This window comes from Pongo abelii, chromosome 18 (genome assembly GCF_028885655.2).
Source record: "Pongo abelii isolate AG06213 chromosome 18, NHGRI_mPonAbe1-v2.0_pri, whole genome shotgun sequence".
Lineage (NCBI taxonomy): Eukaryota > Metazoa > Chordata > Mammalia > Primates > Hominidae > Pongo > Pongo abelii.
The window spans coordinates 4,545,063-4,564,474 of NC_072003.2; the positions used below are offsets into that span (position 1 = coordinate 4,545,063).

At 55.2% G+C, this 19,412-nt stretch overlaps 1 protein-coding gene across 11 annotated transcripts in view; it reads right to left on the reverse strand.

Annotated features, from left to right (window-relative positions):
* Positions 1-550: 550 nt before the first annotated feature.
* CORO7 (coronin 7) overlaps positions 551-19,412 on the reverse strand; it is an 86,895-nt gene continuing 68,033 nt past the window's right edge. For 6 of the 11 annotated variants that reach the window (XM_054533191.1, XM_054533190.2, XM_024233081.2 and 3 more), the window contains 8 exons: positions 18,816-18,932; positions 18,418-18,553; positions 17,626-17,717; positions 16,709-16,795; positions 3,512-3,596; positions 1,671-1,807; positions 1,223-1,288; positions 551-705 (listed from right to left, as the gene is read on the reverse strand). In XM_054533191.1, coding sequence (XP_054389166.1) covers positions 619-705; positions 1,223-1,288; positions 1,671-1,807; positions 3,512-3,596; positions 16,709-16,795; positions 17,626-17,717; positions 18,418-18,553; positions 18,816-18,932 — 807 coding nt within the window. In that variant the 3' untranslated portion in view covers positions 551-618. 11 annotated transcript variants of the gene reach the window in all.

Sequence of the window (19,412 nt, forward strand, 5' to 3'; positions counted from 1 at the left end):
GTGTCCCTCCCTCTCAATCTGCCGCTTACAGCAGGAACTGGAAGGCTGGGAAGGAGGCAGGTGCTGAGGGCGCACAGGTGACAGGAACTGAGACGGAAGATTCCAGGCGGAGCATCCCAAGGTTCATGTCCTCAGCCCACTACTGCCCGCTGTGGCTTTGGAGAGCGGTGGGCAAAGGCCCTTCTCCCCCCAGCCGCATTCTGGGGTATTGTGCCCAGATTACTGAGGTGCTAGGTTCAAACCTGCCCCAGGGACAGGGTGGCTGCTGACAGAGCTCTGGGGCTAGGAGACCGCCAGCCCGTGGGAGGGACAGGGGCTCCATGGGAGGGAGCCTCACCCTGGCATGGGTGCTGTGGAAGCAGGAGCGGCTGCATCCTGTACGTGACAGGACTCAGCTGGAGCCCACTGGCTGGCTGCCCACTAACCTCGCCCAGCCCAGCCCTTCTGGGCTGTTAAAGGCTGCTGCCTCCCCATCTCCAGCACCCACAGCCCTGCAACTGGCAGGAGGAGCAACCTGCCTTCTGGAATCTGGAAACATGCACACGAGAAATGCAGAAAAGACATTTATTACCAAGCTATAAATTAGAGGCGGCGGGGTGGGCGGGGGGAGCCTAGCAGTCACGTATGGGGCGTCTGCCCTTTTTCTCTGTCCTCCTGGGCCTGGATTTTGAGTTCCTCATCCAGGCGCTCCTTTGCGCGGACCACCTAGTAGGTCACAGATAATCAGGCTGGGAGGCCAAGCCTCTGCCCCATACCCCTTGCCCACATGGGACGGCCTATTCCCATCAGCCCAGGTCCATTTTTTGAAGGGCAGTGGGTGGATACCAGTGCTTCCTTCAGCGGCGCCCCAGGGTTGGGGTGGCCTAGGGAGACAAGAGCTGGGCTGCAGGGGCCCAGGGCATGCTGCAACCTCTGTGAGCTGAGAGCTGTTTCTAGCACCCCACCCACTGGGGCTCCTGCTCCTTCGAAGTCCCAGCTGCTGGGAGGGAGGGCTGCTGTCTGGGGTGACACAGCCTGAGTGGCTGGACCCTGCAAAGCTGAAGCAGTCAGAGGGGTGGCAGTTCAGGGGGCCTCCCTGAGGCTGGGGCACCATGGGAAGGCCCGGCACAGTTTTCTGCGTGCCAAGCCCTTAGCTGGCCAGCTCCCCCAACTGGGAATTGAGCCCCAAGTGAGAAGAGGGGGTCCCGTGACTTCCTTCCTCCCAGAATCAAAGAGCACTCACCTTTGACTGCAGGTAGAAGGAGCCACCCACGGATTTGTCGTTCACCTTAAATAAGTGTTCATAGTTCTGCAGAGGAGAGGGGATGGGTGAGAGGGCTGCAGACTGCAGGCGAGAGACGTCGGGCAGGCTACGTGGGGCCACATGAGAGAGGCAACAGGACTCCTCTCCACCCTGTGTGCCACACCCAGCTGCTGTGGCCACTGAGAGGCAGAGATGGGGACAGGTACCCTGGAGGGCGACTCAGCTGCTACCGGAAGGCACCCTTTGTCCCTAGACTGTCCTGCCTCAGGCCTAAAACTTCACGAGCAACAGTGGCTCCCGCAAGTTGGAGTCCGAGCTGGGTACAGCTGCAGCCTCCACATTGGACCTCCCTGGCCAGGCCTCCCTTCACTCTTCCCACCCTGGCAGCCTCTCCCCCTCAAACTTCAGGGCGGCCCAGTGGCCTCACCTTCTGGATCTCCTCAGGGCTCAGCTTGGACACGTTGAGAATCTGCTGTGCCTCCTGGAGGCTGAGGCCGGAGAGGTTGGAAGCGGCTGCAGATCGGTGTCCAGCGCGTCCTCGGGCATCAGCTGCGGCCCGGCTGGCTGTGTGGACATGTGGGTGATCGCTCAGTCCTCAGCAGCCCACACTTCACCCCGGGCCCTTCCAAGTTGGTGGCTCGCCCCTGCCACCAGCACAGGATGAGAGACACAGGGACAGGTGGCTAGGAGCTGCCTCTTCTCCAGGAGTGGTTTCTTTTTTAGGGGGTAGAGGCTGGGAAAGTGAGGACAGACGTGCCTCACTGGAGGATAAGGGCAGGATCTGACCACTAAACCTGGCTCCTGGTCCCCAACCTAGACCATGAGATGACCCTGTCCCCCAACCCCCATATCCCAGGGGCACAGCAAATTGGGGAGCTTTAGGTTACGATGGAAACTGTATAGTGGGGCTGCAGGCATGAGAGGGCTCTGCAGGAACCCAGCTGCCCACCTGTCACCTAGACCACCAAAGCCACTGCCTTGGGTGACCTCTTCCCTTTCAGTGACCCCAGAACCTAGAATCAGGAGCTGCTAAACTTTTCCTAAAGGCTCAGAGAGTAGCTATTTTAGGCTTTGCGGGCTAATGAGCCTGCATTGGAACCATTCAACTCTGCCTTGAAAGCAGCCTGTCGGCCGGGCACAGTGGCTCACGCCTGTAATCCCAGCACTCTGGGAAGCCGAGGCGGGCAGATCACGAGGTCAAGAGATCGAGACCAGCCTGGCCAACATGGTGAAACCCTGTAAAACAGAAAATTACTAAAAATACAAAAATTAGCTGGGTGTGGTGGCACATGCCTGTAGTCCCAGCTACTCAGGAGGCTGAGGCAGGAGCATTGCTTGAACCCGGGAGGCAGAGGTTGCAGTGAGCCGAGACTGCACCATTGCACTCCAGCCTGGGCGACAGAGTGAGACTCCGTCTCAAAAGAAAAAAAAGGGCCGGGGGCGGTGGCTCAGGCCTGTAATCCCAGCACTTCGGGAGGCCAAGGTGGGCGTATCACCTGAGGTTGGGAGTTCAAGACCAGCCTGACCAACACGGAGAAACCCCGTCTCTACTAAAAATACAAAATTAGCTGGGTATGGTGGCGCATGCCTGTAGTCCCAGCTACTCAGGAGGCTGAGGCAGGAGAATCGCTTGAACCCGGGAGGCGGAGGTTGCAGTGAGCCGAGATCGCGCTATTGCACTCCAGCCTGGGCAACAAGAGCGAAAACTCCATCTCAAAAAAAAAAAAGATCTATTTACAAAACCAGGGCTGGGCGCTGTGGCTCACACCTGTGATCCCAGCACTTTGAGGCAGGTGCATCACCTGAGGTCAGGCGTTCCAGACCAGCCTGGCCAACATGGTGAAACCCGGTCTCTACTAAAAATACAAAAATTAGCCCGGTGTGGTGTCGAGTGCTTGTAATCCCAGCTACTCAGGAGGCTGAGGCAGGAAAATCACTTGAACCAGGAGGCAGAGGTTGCAGTGAGCCGAGATTGCCCTACTGCACTCCAGCCTGGGCAACAGAGTGAGATGCCATCTCCAAAAAAAAAAAAAAAAAGTTTACAAAACCAGGTATCCAGATGGGCCAGTGTGCCAGCTCCTGCCCTGGATGCTCTTGCTAACCAGGTACCACTGAAGGATGCCCTGGTCTGGCACCACCCCCCACCATGGGAAGTGCCCCAGGCCACGCATACTGCAGAACCAGCAGGCCTGAAGTGCCCATGGCTACGGGGAAAATCTGACCTGGAGAGGAACTCCCAGCCCACAGGGGAGACAGACCCATGCTTACCTGCAAACTCCTGCCGCAAGGCCCGTGCAAAGGCCCTGCCCACCACCTGCACGCCCATCACAATGATCTGGGCCAGGTACTTGGCCTGTGGGCAAAGCAGGCACCAGGTTAGCAGGCGGCTCCCTGTGGGCCCACAGAGATGGGCCCTGGAAACGGCTGCTGAGGGGCAAGGCTCCTGGAGACCCGAGGTCACGAAGCACAGAGCTGCAGCCCCAGGCCAACCGCTCCAAAGCACCCTGAATGAAAGCTTCCATGGTGGGTGGCTTAGTTACTCATTGGACAGGCAGGCAGGCGGGTGAACTTGACAGAGCTCCCAGAGGCAGACTGGCCCCCCTCATCCTTCAGGAAAGGCATAAAGGAGCAAAGCAAAGTGGCTGCAGCCACTGGCTTCAGGAAGAAACACTGTGGTCTGGGAGCCAGAACACAGGGACAGTCCTGGACCTGGCAGTATCTCACTCTCCACCCTGGGGCTGACGATCGCTCTTCCTGAGTTTCTGAGATCATCAGGCCCAACCTTTATTTTACCAATGGGGAAACAGATCTGTCCTAATTCTCCCAAGTCCGATGACTTTAAGTCTGTTCAATAAAACAAACTTACTAAGCAAACCTGTTTTCATCTTCAAGGAACTAAAAGCCCACTAGGAGGGTATTTAAACGCACTATGGACCAAATCATGAGGGAGAGTCAGGCTCGTTCATTTGTGCAGCCATTGGTTCACCCATTCATTCAAACATCTGCTGAGAGTCTACTCTGCTCAGCACTTGAGCATAAAGCTACACAGAACCTGGTCCCTGCCCCGAGTCAGAGCACACTGCTGGCCTGGCAGGGAACCCCACTGTCACACAACAGGCTGAACATGCCGGAAGGCTGCACGTGTAATTCCATGCCCCACGGAGGCCCTGGGGACTCAGTAAGATGTGACCGGAAGCAAGAGAGTCGAGAGGGAAAACTGAAGACTGAGATGGGATTCTGAGAGAGGAGGAGGTTCTGTGGGAGGAGGGGGTTCTGTGAGAGGAGGCGATTCCGTGTGAGAGGAGGGGGTTCTGGAAGAGGAGGGGATTCTGGGAGAGGAGGGGATTCTGTGAGAGGAGGGGACTCTGTGAGAGAAGGGGGTTCTGTGAGAGGAGGGGACTCTGTGAGAGGAGGGGATTCTGTGAGAGGAGGGGATTCTGTGAGAGGAGGGGGTTCTGTGAGAGGAGGGGACTCTGTGAGAGGAGGGGGTTCTGTGAGAGGAGGGGACTCTGTGAGAGGAGGGGGTTCTGTGAGAGAAGGGGGTTCTGTGAGAGGAGGGGACTCTGTGAGAGGAGGGGGTTCTGTGAGAGGAGGGGACTCTGTGAGAGAAGGGGGTTCTGTGAGAGGAGGGGGTTCTGTGAGAGGAGGGGGTTCTGTGAGAGGAGGGGGTTCTGTGAGAGGAGGGGACTCTGTGAGAGGAGGGGGTTCTGTGAGAGGAGGGGACTCTGTGAGAGGAGGGGGTTCTGTGAGAGGAGGGGGTTCTGTGAGAGGAGGGGGTTCTGTGTGAGAGGAAGGGACTCTGAGAGGAGGGGACTCTGTGAGAGAAGGGGGTTCTGTGAGAGGAGGGGACTCTGAGAGGAACGGGTTCTGTGAGAGGAGGGGACTCTGAGAGGAGGGGACTCTGAAGAGGGGACTGTGTGAGAGGAGGGGATTCTGTGAGAGGAGGGGGTTCTGTGAGAGGAGGGGGTTCTGTGTGAGAGGAGGGAACTCTGAGAGGAGGGGACTCTGAGGAGGGGATTGTGTGAGAGGAGGGGGTTCTGTGAGAGGAGTGGGTTCTGTGAGAAGAGGGGGTTCTGTGAGAGGAGGGGACTGTGTGAGAGGAGGCGATTCTGTGTGAGAGGAGGGGATTCTGTGTGAGAGGAGGGGATTTTGTGAGAGGAGGGGGTTCTGTGAGAGGAGGGGGTTGTGAGAGGAGGGGACTGTGTGAGAGGAGGGGATTCTGTGTGAGGAGGGGATTCTGTGTGAGAGGAGGGGGTTGAAGAGGAGGGGGTTTTGTGAGAGGAGGGGGTTCTATGGGGGGTTCTGTGAGACGAGGGGGTTCTGTGAGAAGAGGGGGTTCTGTGAGAGGAAGGGATTCTGTGAGAGGAAGGGATTCTGTGTGAGAGGAGGGGGTTCTGTGAGAGGAGGGGGTTCTGTGAGAAGAAGGGACTCTGTGAGACGAGGGGGTTCTGTGAGAGGAGGGGGTTCTGTGTGAGAGGAGGGGGTTCTGTGAGAAGAGGGGACTCTGTGAGAGGAGGGGGTTCTGTGAGAGGAGCGGGTTCTGTGAGAAGAGGGGGTTCTGTGAGAGGAGGGGGTTCTGTGAGAGGAGCGGGTTCTGTGAGAAGAGGGGGTTCTGTGAGAGGAGGGGATTCTGTGTGAGAGGAGGGGGTTCTGTGAGAGGAGGGGGTTCTGTGTGAGAGGAGGAGGTTCTGTGAGAAGAGGGGACTGTGAGAGGAGGGGGTTCTGTGAGAAGAGGGGACTGTGAGAGGAGGGGGTTCTGTGAGAGGAGGGGGTTCAGTGTGAGAGGAGGGGGTTCTGTGAGAAGAGAGGACTCTGTGAGAGGAGGGGGTTCTGTGTGAGAGGAGGGGACTCTGTGTGAGAGGAGGGGGTTGAGAGGAGGGGGTTTTGTGAGAGGAGGGGGTTCTAGGGGGTGTTCTGTGAGAGGAGGGGGTTCTGTGAGAAGAGGGGGTTCTGTGAGAGGAAGGGATTCTGTGTGAGAGGAGGGGGTTCTGTGAGAGGAGGGGGTTCCTCCTGGGCTGGGCTTTGCCAGGTAGGAAGAATCATGACGGAAATACTAGGGCTTTCTAGGCAGAGGGACTGGGTTGAGCCAAAACTGGCAGGAGAGAAGGCAGAAGGGAGTTCCTGCGAGCAGCCAACAGCCTAGACTGGCCTGGGAAAGACTGCGAATCTGGCGGATGACATGGAAAGATGCACAGATCTTATGTGAAACAAAGTGATTATATATAGACAGCACATACAAACGACCTTGTGACTGCAAAGCCGTAGATGCAGGGGGGTGGCGCGGGCTGGAGGCGGCTCGGCATAGGTTGAAAGCTCATGTGGCACAGCCGAGTGACTTTCCCTTTCTTCCTAGTGCTTTTCTGTAGATTTCCCTTCGGTCAACAAGTATCATCTGAGTCCGCACACCAGGCACAGTGCCAAACACGTTCAATTCATTGTGCCGTTTAATTCTGACAACTCGGGGGTGGAGGATTGGTGACTGGCCTGAGGACATACAGCGGGTGCCTCGGAGGCAGACCGGAAACCCAAGGCTGGCGCTATCAGTCACAGCAGTCACTACGCAGGGTCCCGGGGTCTGAAGGGAGGGCACCTGGGCAAGCCGACAAGTATCAAGAACCCAACCCTGAGGCCAGAGGGGCTCGCTCCAGATTCCAGTGGATTCAACTCCAGAGCTGGCCTTGTTCAGCCTCCGAGGACCTGCTCTTTCCTTAACAGGCGGGATGGGACTACGGGCCATTAGGGGAATGAACAAACACAAGTGCGTTAAGATTTCAAAAGCAGGTGGAAACTTCATAACTTCTGGATTTCACAGCAGAAAGAGCCCAAAGACCCTCCTGTGATCACGGCGAGGGGCAGGGCTGTGGCAGTACTGCAGATGAGGGAGGGTCAGGGATGCACCTGCTGACACCTGCGGTCTCACCTGACTTCACCTCCTTCCTAAAGCCCCTCCCGAGTGGAACAGGAGGCTCAGGGATGGGATGCTGGTGCTGTCTGAAGGACAGAGGTGAAAGGCAGAGGGTCCCCTCGGCCTGAAACACGGCTCAGGTCTCAGACTACCCCTCCCACCAACAGCCTTCGGTCCCTCTGCTGCCATCACACAGCCTTGCAATCACTTGTTTACTTTTCTGCCAAGGCCAAACAAAGACTGTTGCAAAATAATGAACGGTAAGAGCTGAGGTCATAACTGGGGAGCTTCCCCAACCATCCCCTGCACACTTCAAACGAAAGCGGCGCGGTGGCCTGTGGCTTCAGCTGCCTAGAGCTGCAGGGCAGAGGGGGGCTGGCCTGCAAAGTTTCAGCAGACTGGACAGCCCATTGAGGCCAGCAAGGTTCCTGCGGGAGGCATCTCCCAGAAGACGCAGTGTAGTGTAATGGTTACACCTGCAGGCTTTGGGATCACCTGTGTGCAAATCCCAGCTGTGTGACATAGACACGTTCTCAACTCCTTTGAGCCCCAGTTTGCTTACCTGTAAAATGTGGCCACCAATAAACCTGTCATATGGATTGAATGAGATAATGCCTGTCAAGTGCCTGGCACAGAGCCTAATGTTACAGTAGGTGCTCAATAAACATTGGTTTTCATTCATTACTACTGTTTCACAAAATCTGACAATGACCAGGCACTATGAAGTAACAAAGCTTCTTTCAAAAGAGCAGCTCATTTGATACAGGCCCTTTGCTTCCTCAGGGGTGAAGGCTGCAAAACACCATACTACATTCCCTCAGGGAGCTGGGAAGCAGCAAGGAAGCAGAACGAGAACCACGTTGACCTGGGACCAGAACCCTAGCTTTGTTTCTCAATAGCTGTGTGTCCCTGGACAAATTACTCAACCTCTCTGAATCTGGGTTTTTTTTGGTTTTGGTTTGGGTTTTTTATTTTTTATTTATTTTTTTGAGACTGAGTCTCACTCTGTCACCCAGGCTAGAGTGCAGTGGCTCAATCTCGGCTCACCTCCCCAGTTCAAACGATCCTCCTGCCTCACCCTCCCAAGTAACTGGGATTACAGGTGAACACAACAAGCCCAGCTAATTTTGTATTTTTAATAAAGACAAGGTTTCACCATGTTGGTCAGGGTGGTCTCAAACTCCTGACCTCAGGTGATACACCCGCCTCGGGCTCCCAAAGTGCTGGGATTACAGGCGTGAGACACCACGCCTGGCCTTTTTTTTGGAAGCAGAGTCTAACTCTGCCGTCCAGGCTGGAGTGCAGTGGTGCAATCATGGCTCACTGGCAGCCTCAGCCTCCTAGCCTCAAGAGATTCTCCTGCTTAAGCCTCCCGAGTAGCTGGAGCTACTTGTACTCAGTCTCCAAGGACCTGCTCTTTCCTTAACAGGCGGGATGTGATATGGGCCATTAGGGGAATGAACAAACACAAGTGGGTTAGGATTTCACAAGCAGGTGGAAATTTCATAACTTCTGGAGGCTTAGCACACGCCATTACATTTGGCTAAATGTACTTTTCTGGAGAGATGGGGTTTCGCCATGTTGCCCAGGCTGGTCTTGAACTCCTAGGTTCGCATGAACTGCCCTCCTCGGCTTCCCAAAGTGCTAGGATTACAGGTGTGAGACATTGTGCCCAGCCTACCTCAGTTTCCTTAACTGCAAAATGGAGAGATAATACCCTCCTCACAAGAGGACAATAAGGCCCTCAGGAGGCAATGCCCATTAACACATGGACAAACAGCGGCAGGTCCAGAACTAGGCGGTGCAGCCAAGCCCCTCATCCACCTATCCAGTACCCCAACATCCCCTGAGCTTCTGCCATGGGTCAGGCTGAGTTCAGAGCTCATTCATAGGGAGCAGAGCTCTGCCAGCTGTGGCTACCATGGGTGACCAAAACAACCACGGCCTGAGGCCCCTCCCAGAGGCTACAAACATCCCATAGTCCACTGACTGACACTTGGGCCTGAGGGTCCCAGGTGAGAGGATCCAGCTGACCTGGCATCCGACTTCAGGCCACGCGGCTGTCAGACAGCAGCAGTCAGAAGCACAGGATCCAACCCTGGCATGCGTGGCGGCAGCACATGCACTTCGTTGTTGGGCAGTAACCTGGCCCAAGGCAAGACCAGAGCCCAGCAGCTGGGACCACAGACAGTGCTGTGGGAGGCGCTCAGCAATGGGGCTTACACTGACTTGTGTCTTTGAGATTCGCGTGCAATGCGCCTTTGAGGCCAAGCCCCAGGCTCCAGGTAGATAAGCAGACAGCCTGAGACTCACTCTCAAGGACACTCTGGTCACCCAGGGCCCCTGAGAACAGATATGGGCATCACAACTAGACTGGAGAAAGGTCAGGACCACAACTGTAGCACGTGCCACGACATTCAGGGCCTGGCCAGTGGCTGGCGCAGCAAGTGCCCCTGGTGCATCTGAATGAATATGGCTGTTGCAGCTCTGCCCAACCTGCTGCCTCATGAACTCCATGTCCCCAGGCAGGGTTTCCAAGCGCCTCCTAACCCTTCTGCGGGAGGGTTCTGGCCATCTCCCAGTAAACACACAATTCTCCACTGCCGCCTGCAGATTTGGTCCACTCCCCAGCTTGGCATTCACAGCACCTGGTCTGGCCTCAACTTCTCACCCTCACTTCTCTCCACACTGCAGCCACACCCTCTGCTCCTAGAGCCGCTCTCGTACTTCTGTACTCCTCAGGGCCTTTGCCGTTCTGAGTTCCTCCACCTTGAACATCCTCCCTTCTACCCTGATTCTGTGAAAACCCAACAGCCCTCAGGACTTAACATCATCCCCCATCCCCCGGGTGAAACCCTTTCCAGGCTCTCCCATGTATACCTTCCGACAGCACTTTTTTTTTTTGGAGATGGAATCTTGCTCTGTCGCCCAGGCTGGAGTGCAGTAGTGCGATCTCGGCTCACTGCAACCTCCGCCTCCCGGGTTCAAGCAATTCTTCTGCCTCAGCCTCCTGAGTAGCTGGGACTACAGGCGCACGCTGCCATGCCCGGCTAATTTTTTGTATTTTTACTACAGACAGGGTTTCACCGTGTTGCCCAGGCTGGTCTCGAACACCTGAGCTCAGGCAATCCACTCGCCTGGGCCTCCCAATGTGCTGGGATTACAGGCGTGAGCCACCGCGCCCGGCCTACCACTTTCTTTTTTTTTTTTTTTTTTTTTGAGACGGAGTCTTGCTCTGTCACCCAGGCTGGAGTGCAGTGGCGCAACCTTTAGCTCACTGCAAGCTCAGCCTCCCGGGTTCACGCCATTCTTCTGCCTCAGCCTCCTGAGTAGCTGGGACTACAGGTGCCTGCCACCACACCTGGCTAATTTTTTTGTATGTTTAGTAGAGACAGGGTTTCACCGTGTTAGCCAGGATGGTCTTGATCTCCTGACTTCATGATCCACCGCCTCCGCCTCCCAAAGTGCTGGGATTACAGGTGTGAGCCACCGTGCCCGGCCAGCACTTTCTTTTCCTGTTAATATACTGTCACACTGGGGGCGGTGGCTCACGCCTATAATCCCAGCACTTTAGGAGTCAGAGGCAGGAGGACTGCTTGGGCCCAGAAGTTTAAGACCAGCCTGGAAACATGGCGAAACCATGTCTCTACAAAAAATACAAAAAATTAGCTGGGCATAGTGGAGCATGCCTGTTGTCCCAACTACCCAGGAGGCTGAGGCTACTGGCGAGGATGAGATGGGAGGATCACCTAAGCCCCAGGAGGCTGAGGCTGCAGTGAGCTGTGATCGTACCACTGTACTCCATCCAGCCTAGGAGACCCATCCCGGGCAACACAGCAAGACCCCATCTCTACAAAAAATTTAAAAATTAGCCAGGTGTGCTGACACTCACCTGTACGCCCAACTACTTGGGGGTCTAAGGTAGGAGGATCGCTTGAGCCTAGGAGTTCAAGGCTGCTTAGTAAGCTAGGATCGCTCCACTGCATCCTAGCCTGGGTGACAGACAGACAGACATCCTATCTCAAAACACAAGCCAAAAAAACCCCATGAGTTTTGGGACAGAGCTGGGCTCAAAAGAGGTCTCTGGCACCGTGGGATGCATGACTATGGTGGAGTCAAAACTGTCTGGGGCTCAGGTTCCTTATCTGTAAAATAAGGACAATGACAGCAGGACTTCATAAACACTAAATGAGAGACTCTACATAAAGCCTCAGCTCAGGGGCTGGCACTTGTAAGCTGTTAGCTGTTACATTATCCTTATTACTATGTTAGTTTAGAAGTGGCTCCCCGAACCGGCTGCAACAGTCACTTGGGGAACTTACGTGTGCAGAACTTCCAGGGATAGAGCTCAAGAACCTGAACTTTTTTTTTTTTTTCCCCTCTTTTTCTTTTTGAGAGAGTTTTGCTCTGTCGCCCAGGCTGGAGTGCAGTGGCACAATCTTGGTTCACTGCAGCCTCTGCCTCCTGGGTTCAAGCGATACTCGCGCCTCAACCTCCCAAGCAGCTGGGATTACAGGTGTGCGCCACCATGCCTGGCTAATATATGTATATACTATTATGTGTGTGTGTGTGTATGTATATATAACACATGATATATAAAAACATATATAATATATAGTACACATAAACGTATATGGTATATATAATACATATACATATTTTTTTTTTTGAGACGGAGTCTCACCCTGTCGCCCAGGCTAGAGTGCAATGACGGATCTCGGCTCATTGCAACCTCTGTCTCGCGGGTTCAAGCGTTTATCCTGCCTCAGCCTCCCGGCTAGCTTGGACTACAGGCGCGCGCCACCCCACCCGGCTAATTTTTTAAATTTTTTGGAGGAGACGGGGTTTCATCATGTTGGCCAGGCTGGTCTCGAACTCCTGACCTCGTGATCCGCCGCCTCGGCCTCCCAGAGTGCTGGAATTACAGGCGTGAGCCACCGCGCCCAGCCAAACCTGCACTTTTAAAGATTCCCTAGGTGACCTGACAGTGTGGCGCAGGTCTGTTGACTGGCTCAAGGTGCCAACGATATCACACAAACCCTCCGTGCTCGGTGTCTCGGGGCCTAGTTCAAGTCCCAGGTCGGCCACTTCCCTGGAAAGGCCAGCTTTCCACTGGGGATAACAACAAGGCAGCAACATCGACTCTGCAACGCTGTAAGGTTGCAGGGCAGGGGAGGTGCTCACCGGCCAGACTCATGCTCCACCGCTGCCCAGGGCTGCTCGCTCACACGCGGGCTAGGCACAGCGCGACCATGTCTGCCCGGCCGCTTCCAGGCAGACGGTATTCCCTGGCCCTGAGGCCGCCGCTGCCGCCACTGCCGGCCTGGATTCCCCCGGGTGCAACGCCCCCAGACCATGCTTTCTGCTGGGCATGCAGGGGGCGCACGGCGCCCGCCGCCCAGCCCGGAGCTCGCCGCCCGGCCCCCGGCCCCCGGCCCCCGGCCCCCGGCCCGACTCGGCTTCCCTTCCCCGGTAGCGCCCGACTCGGGGCTCACCATGGCAGCCGCTCTGCCTCCGAGGCTCAAACTCCGACTTCCCGGCCCCGCGGCCGGGGCTCAAGCGTGGTCGGCGGGTCAGAGGTCAAGAAAAGCCGCAGAGAGCGCGTGCGCCATACGGCGTTGGGCATGCGCATTGCCTCAATCTCGGGGCGGGGCACCGGCAGCGTCGCAGCGGCTCGGGGCGGAGTCGGAGGCGGGGTTTGACACACGGCTGAGCCTGCGTCGGGCTCTGGAAAACTGGAGGCGGGCTTGGGAGGGCGAGGGGCGTTACCAGGAGTCTCAATTGCTCGCGTGCTTACCCCGGTGCGCTGGAGCAGCTAAGCACATCGGTCAGACGTGGGGCGATTTCTGCCCTTGATTTTGCCGAAATATTAGGGAATGCAACATTATATGAAATCAATGAACATAATATGGAGTAGGATGCCAGATTCTCAAAAATACTTTAGAAAATAGAAAACTTCAAAATAGGTTTCATCCACATTCCTCCTGCCTGGGAAGCTCGTTCCCTCCTTCAAATCTTTGCTCAAATGTCACCTCAATGAGGCCCACCTGGACCCCTTAAAACGCCGTGACTTGCCCTCCATGAATGAAAAAAGTAACAGCTTTATTGAGATATAATCCATACACTGTACATTTCATGATTTTCAAGTGCACAGTCCAATGCCTTTTATTCACAGAGCTGTGCCACTGTCACCACTATTAGTTCCAGAACGTTTTCATCACCCATTAGTCACTCCCCAGCCCCCTCCCCCAGCCCCTGTCAACCACTCATTTTTCTATGGATTCACAGGTTCCGGACATTTCAGAGAAATGGAATCATACAAGCCAGGCGTGGTGGCTCATGCCTGTAATCTCAAAACTTTGGAAGGCTGAGGTGGATCGCTTGAGGTCAGGAACTCAAGGCCATGCTGGGCAACATGGTGAAACCCCATCTCTACAAAGAATACAAAAATTAGCCGGGTGTGGTGGCAGGTGCCTGTGATCCCAGCTACTTAGGAAGCTGGGTGGTGGATCTCTTGAGCCCGGGAGGTAGAGGCTGCAGTGAGCTGTGATCACTGCACTCCAGCCTGGGCGACAGAGCCAGGCCCTGCCTCAAAAAAAAAAAAAAAAAAAAAAAGGTAAAAATGAAAAAAAAGAAGAAATTGAATCATACAATCTGCAGCCTTTTGTGACTGGCTTATCCTCCCTTCTTGTCTCTATTTTTTTTTCCAAGACTCTGATCACCCTCTACCATACCACATAATTTACTTATTTATTTTATTTATTATTTTGAGACAGGGTCTCACCCTGTTGCCCAGGCTGAAGTGCAGTGGCGCAATCTTGACTCACTGCAACCTCCACCTCCCAGGTTCAGGTGATGCTCATGCTTTAGCCTCCCGAGTAGCTGGGATTACAGGCATGCACCACCATGCCCCATTAATTTTTGAATTTTTAGTAGAGACAGGGTTTTACCATGTTGGCCAGGCTGGTCTTGAACTACTGGCCTCAAATGATTCACCCGCCTCAGCCTCCCAAAGTGCTGGGATTATAGGCATGTGACACTGTGCCCAACCAGTTTTTTATTTTATTTTATTTTTAAATTATTTTTCCTTTTTTTTTTGAGATGAAGTCTTGCTCTGTCACCCAGGCTGGAGAGCAGTCGCTCAATCTTGGCTCACTGCAATCCCCACCTCCTGGGTTCAAGTGATCCTCCCACTTCAGCCTCCCAAAGTGCTGGGATTACAGGTGTGAGCCACGGTGCCCAGCCAAAAAAAAATTTTTTTTTTCGAAACAGGGTCTCACTCTGTTGCCCAGGCTGCAGTACAGTAGCATGATCATAGCTCACTGCAGTCTTAACCTTCCAGCCTTGAGTGATACTTTCACCTCAGCTTTCTGAGTAGCTGGGACCACAGGCATGTGCCACCACACGTGGTTGATGTTTGTTTTCTGTTTTTTGTCTTTTTGAGACAGAGTCTCCCTGTTGCCCAGGCTGGAGTGCAGTGGCACGACCTCGGCTCACTGTAACCTCTGCTTCCTGGGTTCAAGCGATTCTCTTGCCTCAGCCTCCTGAGTAGCTGGGACTACAGGCGTGGGCCACCATGTCCGGCTAATTTTTTGTATTTTTAGTAGAGACGGGGTTTCACCATGTTAGCCAGGATGGTCTTGAGCTCCTGACCTCGTGATCCGCCTGCCTCGGCCTCCCAAAGTGCTGGGATTACAGGCGTGAGCCACCACGCCCAGCTAATATTTGTATTCTTTGTAGAGACAAGGGTTCCCCTATGTTGCCCAGTCTGACCTCAAACTCCTGGGTTTAAGCAAGCCTCCCACCTTGGCCTCCCTTTATTTTTATGTTTATTGTTGAGAATCTGTTTCCTTCCACTAGAATGGGAGTTCCTGTTGGGCAAGCTTTTCTCTCTCTTCTCTGCTGTTAGATGTCAAGCGCCTGGAAGAGCATCTGGCACACAGCATTCGGCAAATGGGATGAAAGTTGGGCCACCTGGACCCGTGCTCTACACCACTGCCCTTCTTCCTCTTCCTCCTGGCCTCCACATTCCTCTCTCTGTGTCCACATTGTACTTCCTTGCCTGGGAAGTGGCTCTCTCCCTGGATGGCTCCTCATCAGCCTTCAAGTCTTGGCTCCTAGCTGAAAGTCACCTTCTCAGGCCCTGAATTCCCTGCCTCGCTGCATCCCAGTTGCTTCCTGTCCCACAGGTTTTTTTGTTTGTTTGTTTGTTTTTTGGGACTGAGTCTTGCTCTGTGACCCAGGCTGGAGTGCAATGGCGGGATCTTGACTCACTGCAACCTCTGACTCCTGGGTTCAAGCAATTCTCCTCCCTCAGCTTCCCAAGTAGCTGGGATTACAGGTGCTTACCACTACACCTGGCTACTGTTTGTATTTTTAGTAGAGACGACATTTTACCATTGGGCCAGGCTGGTCTTGAACTCCTGGCCTCAAACGATCCTCCCACCTTGGCCTCCCAAAGTGCTAGTATTATAGGCATGAGCCACCGTGCCCAGCCAGTTTCTCTTCTTCACTGCTGTCTTCACACTCTATCTGCTCGTGTGCAGTCTGGTTCCCCCGCATAAGGAGGCTGTAAGAAGCTGAAGGTCCTTGCAAGACCTTATCTCTCCTGTCCTTTACAGCATCCCGCCATCCAGAGCACTGCCAGGAACCTGCATGGTGAGCGAACGACTCCCAGCAGTGCGCAGCTGATTGGGCCTTGGGACCAGAGTGAGGCTGAGATAAAGGGGAGCCCAGGGCCAGACCCCTGTCACCCACATTCCTGTCCCCTTCCCTTTCCAGCCAGCCCAGAGACCACAGCAGCACAAGGGGTGGCCAGCTTAAAAAAGTTTAATTGCTGAGAACATCCAAGGCAGGTGCGGGCCAGTCCCTGCAGGGCTCACACCCCCCTTATTGGACCATCAGCTCTGCGATGCCCCCTTCTCCTGGCTACAAACCTGGGAAGTAGGGCAGCTGGTCCCAGGGCCCTGAGACTGGTGCTGCTCTAGAAGGCCTGGTAGGGGGCCAGCCCCCAAGCCCCTTGACCAGAACTGGGATAGCAGGCAAGATGGGGCAGCGTGGGGTGACCAAAGATCCTGGATGACGCCAACCCAGGCTGGGACCAGCCCAGGTCAGCAGTGAGACCAGGGGAGACAGGGTGCCCAGGGCCTGCCCAGGGACATGCTACTGACCCCCTGCCACCCTGCACCCCTGGCTACATGCTAGTGGGCAGCTGATGAGCAGCCACTGACCCCAGAGACAGCAGACGTGAAAACAGTCCCTGGGAACTGCCAGAGGCCCAGAGGCTGTGGAAGTGCCCACGGGAAGCCAGGAGTGCAGGGGTGACATGTGCCGGGGCCAGAGAGGTATATTCCAGCTTGAGGATGAGCCGTGAGGTGTGCACTAGGAAGTGGCAGCGCAGGTGAAGTGGAGGTGACGGGGGCGCAGGCTAGTCCTGGGGCAAAACACCAAGAGGTGGGAGGGAGTCAGGAGGGCCTGGGAAGGGAGGAAGCATGCAATGCACCGTGGCATGTGCGAGGGACCGCGCTGCATGCCGGCAAGTGAGGCCACTCACTACTCACCCACTCGTCCTCGTCCACGCCTTCAAAGGAGTCCTGGGGGAGTGGGTCCTCCCGGTTCCCCAGTTTTGCCACCATGGCATTCAGCAGCTGGGAGAGAGCAGGAGAAGGGTAGGGAAGGGAATAGGACTCCCTGTTCCCTCTCCCACTCCAAGAACAACCCTGACAATGCTGTGAAAAGAGCATTTTTTTTTTTTTCTTTAGACGGAGTCTTGCTCTGTCGCCCAGGCTGGATGGAGTGCAGTGGCGCGATCTCGGCTTACTGCAAGCTCTGCCTCCCAGGTTTACACCATTCTCCTGCCTCAGCCTCCTGAGGAGCTGGGACTACAGGCGCCCGCCACCACGCCCGGCTAAATTTTTGTATTTTAGTACAGATGGGGTTTCACTGTGTGGCCCAGGGTGGTCTCAAACTCCTGAGCTCAAGCAATCCGCCTGCCTTGGGCTCCCAAAGTGTTAGGATTTACAGACATGAACCACCGTGCCCGGCCTCAAAAGAGTCATTTTAATTACTGCCCTGACAAAATCGATGGGTTTCTATTGAAAAAGACACAAAGAAGAGACGGGGGAGTCAGAGTGAGAGGCTGTGGCATGCGGCACCAGACACAGGGGCTACTATCTCTGCACATGGCCTCAAGCACTCAAAATATACTCCAGGGTCCCAAAAGCACTTGGGCCCAGAACCGCCGGCTTGGGCTGGGTTTGGTCTGGCCAGGGCAGGGCTCCCACTGCCCTCTCCCACTTCCTGGGCCCCATGGTCAGTGGCAGGGCTCTGGAAGGTCTCCCCACCAGGCTCTGGCATGAAGGGGATGTGACATGTGGCTGCTGTCCCAGTCTGGGTTGGGGATGGAGAACTAAGGGGCTGTGGCCAGGTGCAGCCAGGACTCTGTCACCTCCGCACGGCTGCCCTTTCCCATGCCTACCTCCTCCTTCTTTTGCTGGTCTGACTTCTCCTCCAGGTACTGCGCTGAGGATGGGGCCCGACGAGCAGGGGCCTCTCGGGGGGCTTGGCTCACTGGGATAGGGCAAGGACAGGTGTCAGAGAGTCCCCTTTGTGAGGGCTCTTTGGTGCCAAGCCCTAGGGGATTTCTTTCTTTCTTTCTTTTTTTTTTTTTTTTTGAGATGGAGTTTTGCTCTTGTTGCCCACGCTGGAGTGCAATGATGTGACCTAGGCTGACTGCAACCTCCCCCTCCTCTGGGTTCAAGCGATTCTCCTGCTTCAGCCTCTGGAGTAGCTGGGATTGCAGGCGCGCACCACCATGCCCGGCTAATTTTGTATTTTTAGTAGAGATGGGGTTTCACCATGTTGGCCAGGCTGGTCTCAAACTCCTGGCCTCAGGTGATCCACTCACCTCAGCCCCCTAAAGTGCTGGGATTACAGGCGTGAGCCACCGCGCCCAGCCAACCTAGGGGATTTCTATGGCACAGATCTAAGAGGTGGTATTAACAGTCAATGGAGCCTCAGTGCATAAGCCCTGCCCTAGACACCAGAGTGTGTGCATGTGTGTGTGTGTTAGGGGTGGGGACCTGTGATGAAAACACAGACCACGGGCCCTGCCCTCCAGGGGCTCAGAGACTGATTGACACAGCCACTCCACCCTCCCAAAGGCCAGAGGATTCTGCGTGCCAACAGGAATGGAACTTCAATGTGGGCCTTATGTCCCTTTCTCCAACACCCATCCCACTTCCTCCCCACACCCAGTCCCTCAGTGCACCTGGACTCATGTCAGGAGGCTGCAGGCTGAGAAGCCAGGGCTGCCCATTAGCGCCCTGCAGCCAGGCCTCAGCACTGAGCACAGGCTCCCAGCTCACAGCCGTGTCTGGGAACACGTCATCCTGGAAGAACTCTTTCTGCAGAGGGAGAAGCAGGCTGTGCTAAGACACTGACAAGGCACCCAGAGCACACGGGCATCTGTTGGGGAGGGACAGGGCAAGACCTGGGACCCTCCCACCAGCCTGGGGCTTCCATGAGTTTCAGCATCTCAGCAGAAGGGGGTAGGTGTCCCCATGAACAATGGGTAGGGAAGTTTGGAAGCTGGGCCAGACGGGACCCAAAGTCGCCTCTAGGCACCGAGAAGGGGGTAGGCATGGGAGTCCCAGGACCCCCCCTCACCCGGACTCGGGGCAGCCGGAAGGCCACAGGCTCCAGGGAGGACTGGCGCAGCCGCAGGCACCGCATCAGCTCCACTTCCCGCACGTCGCACTCCGTCTTAGGCAGGAGGACGAAGCCCTGGGGGAGCAAGGGAGTCAGAGCCGCCGCTGGGACCTAGAGCTCATGGCTGGGCACGTAGTCTCCCCAGGGTGCCGGCACCCCTCACTTAGGACCACCATGCCTAGGGCCTGTCCCTGGACAGCAACATGTTGATCATGTTGAACAGCCTGCTCTCTGGAGGGAAAGCCCTGATTTGTGGTGTTTTCCTATTTCCACAGTGTACAAACTCCCACCATGGGCGGCTTCTACATGCCACCTCCACTCCCTGAATGTGGTGTCGGGAAGAGATGTGAATAGCACATCATCCTGCATTTCCTCCATGCACTCCAACACAGAAACATGTGACCTCAGCACAAATAACAGTAAAATTCGATAAATTAATTAGATGTGATAAACTGAGTGTTTATTACTTTGGTTTTTAATATTCTTATTTTTAGGTTCATATTGTGGGTTCATACGGTTTAACCTTATCTAGTGTAATTTTTGGTTTGTTTTGTA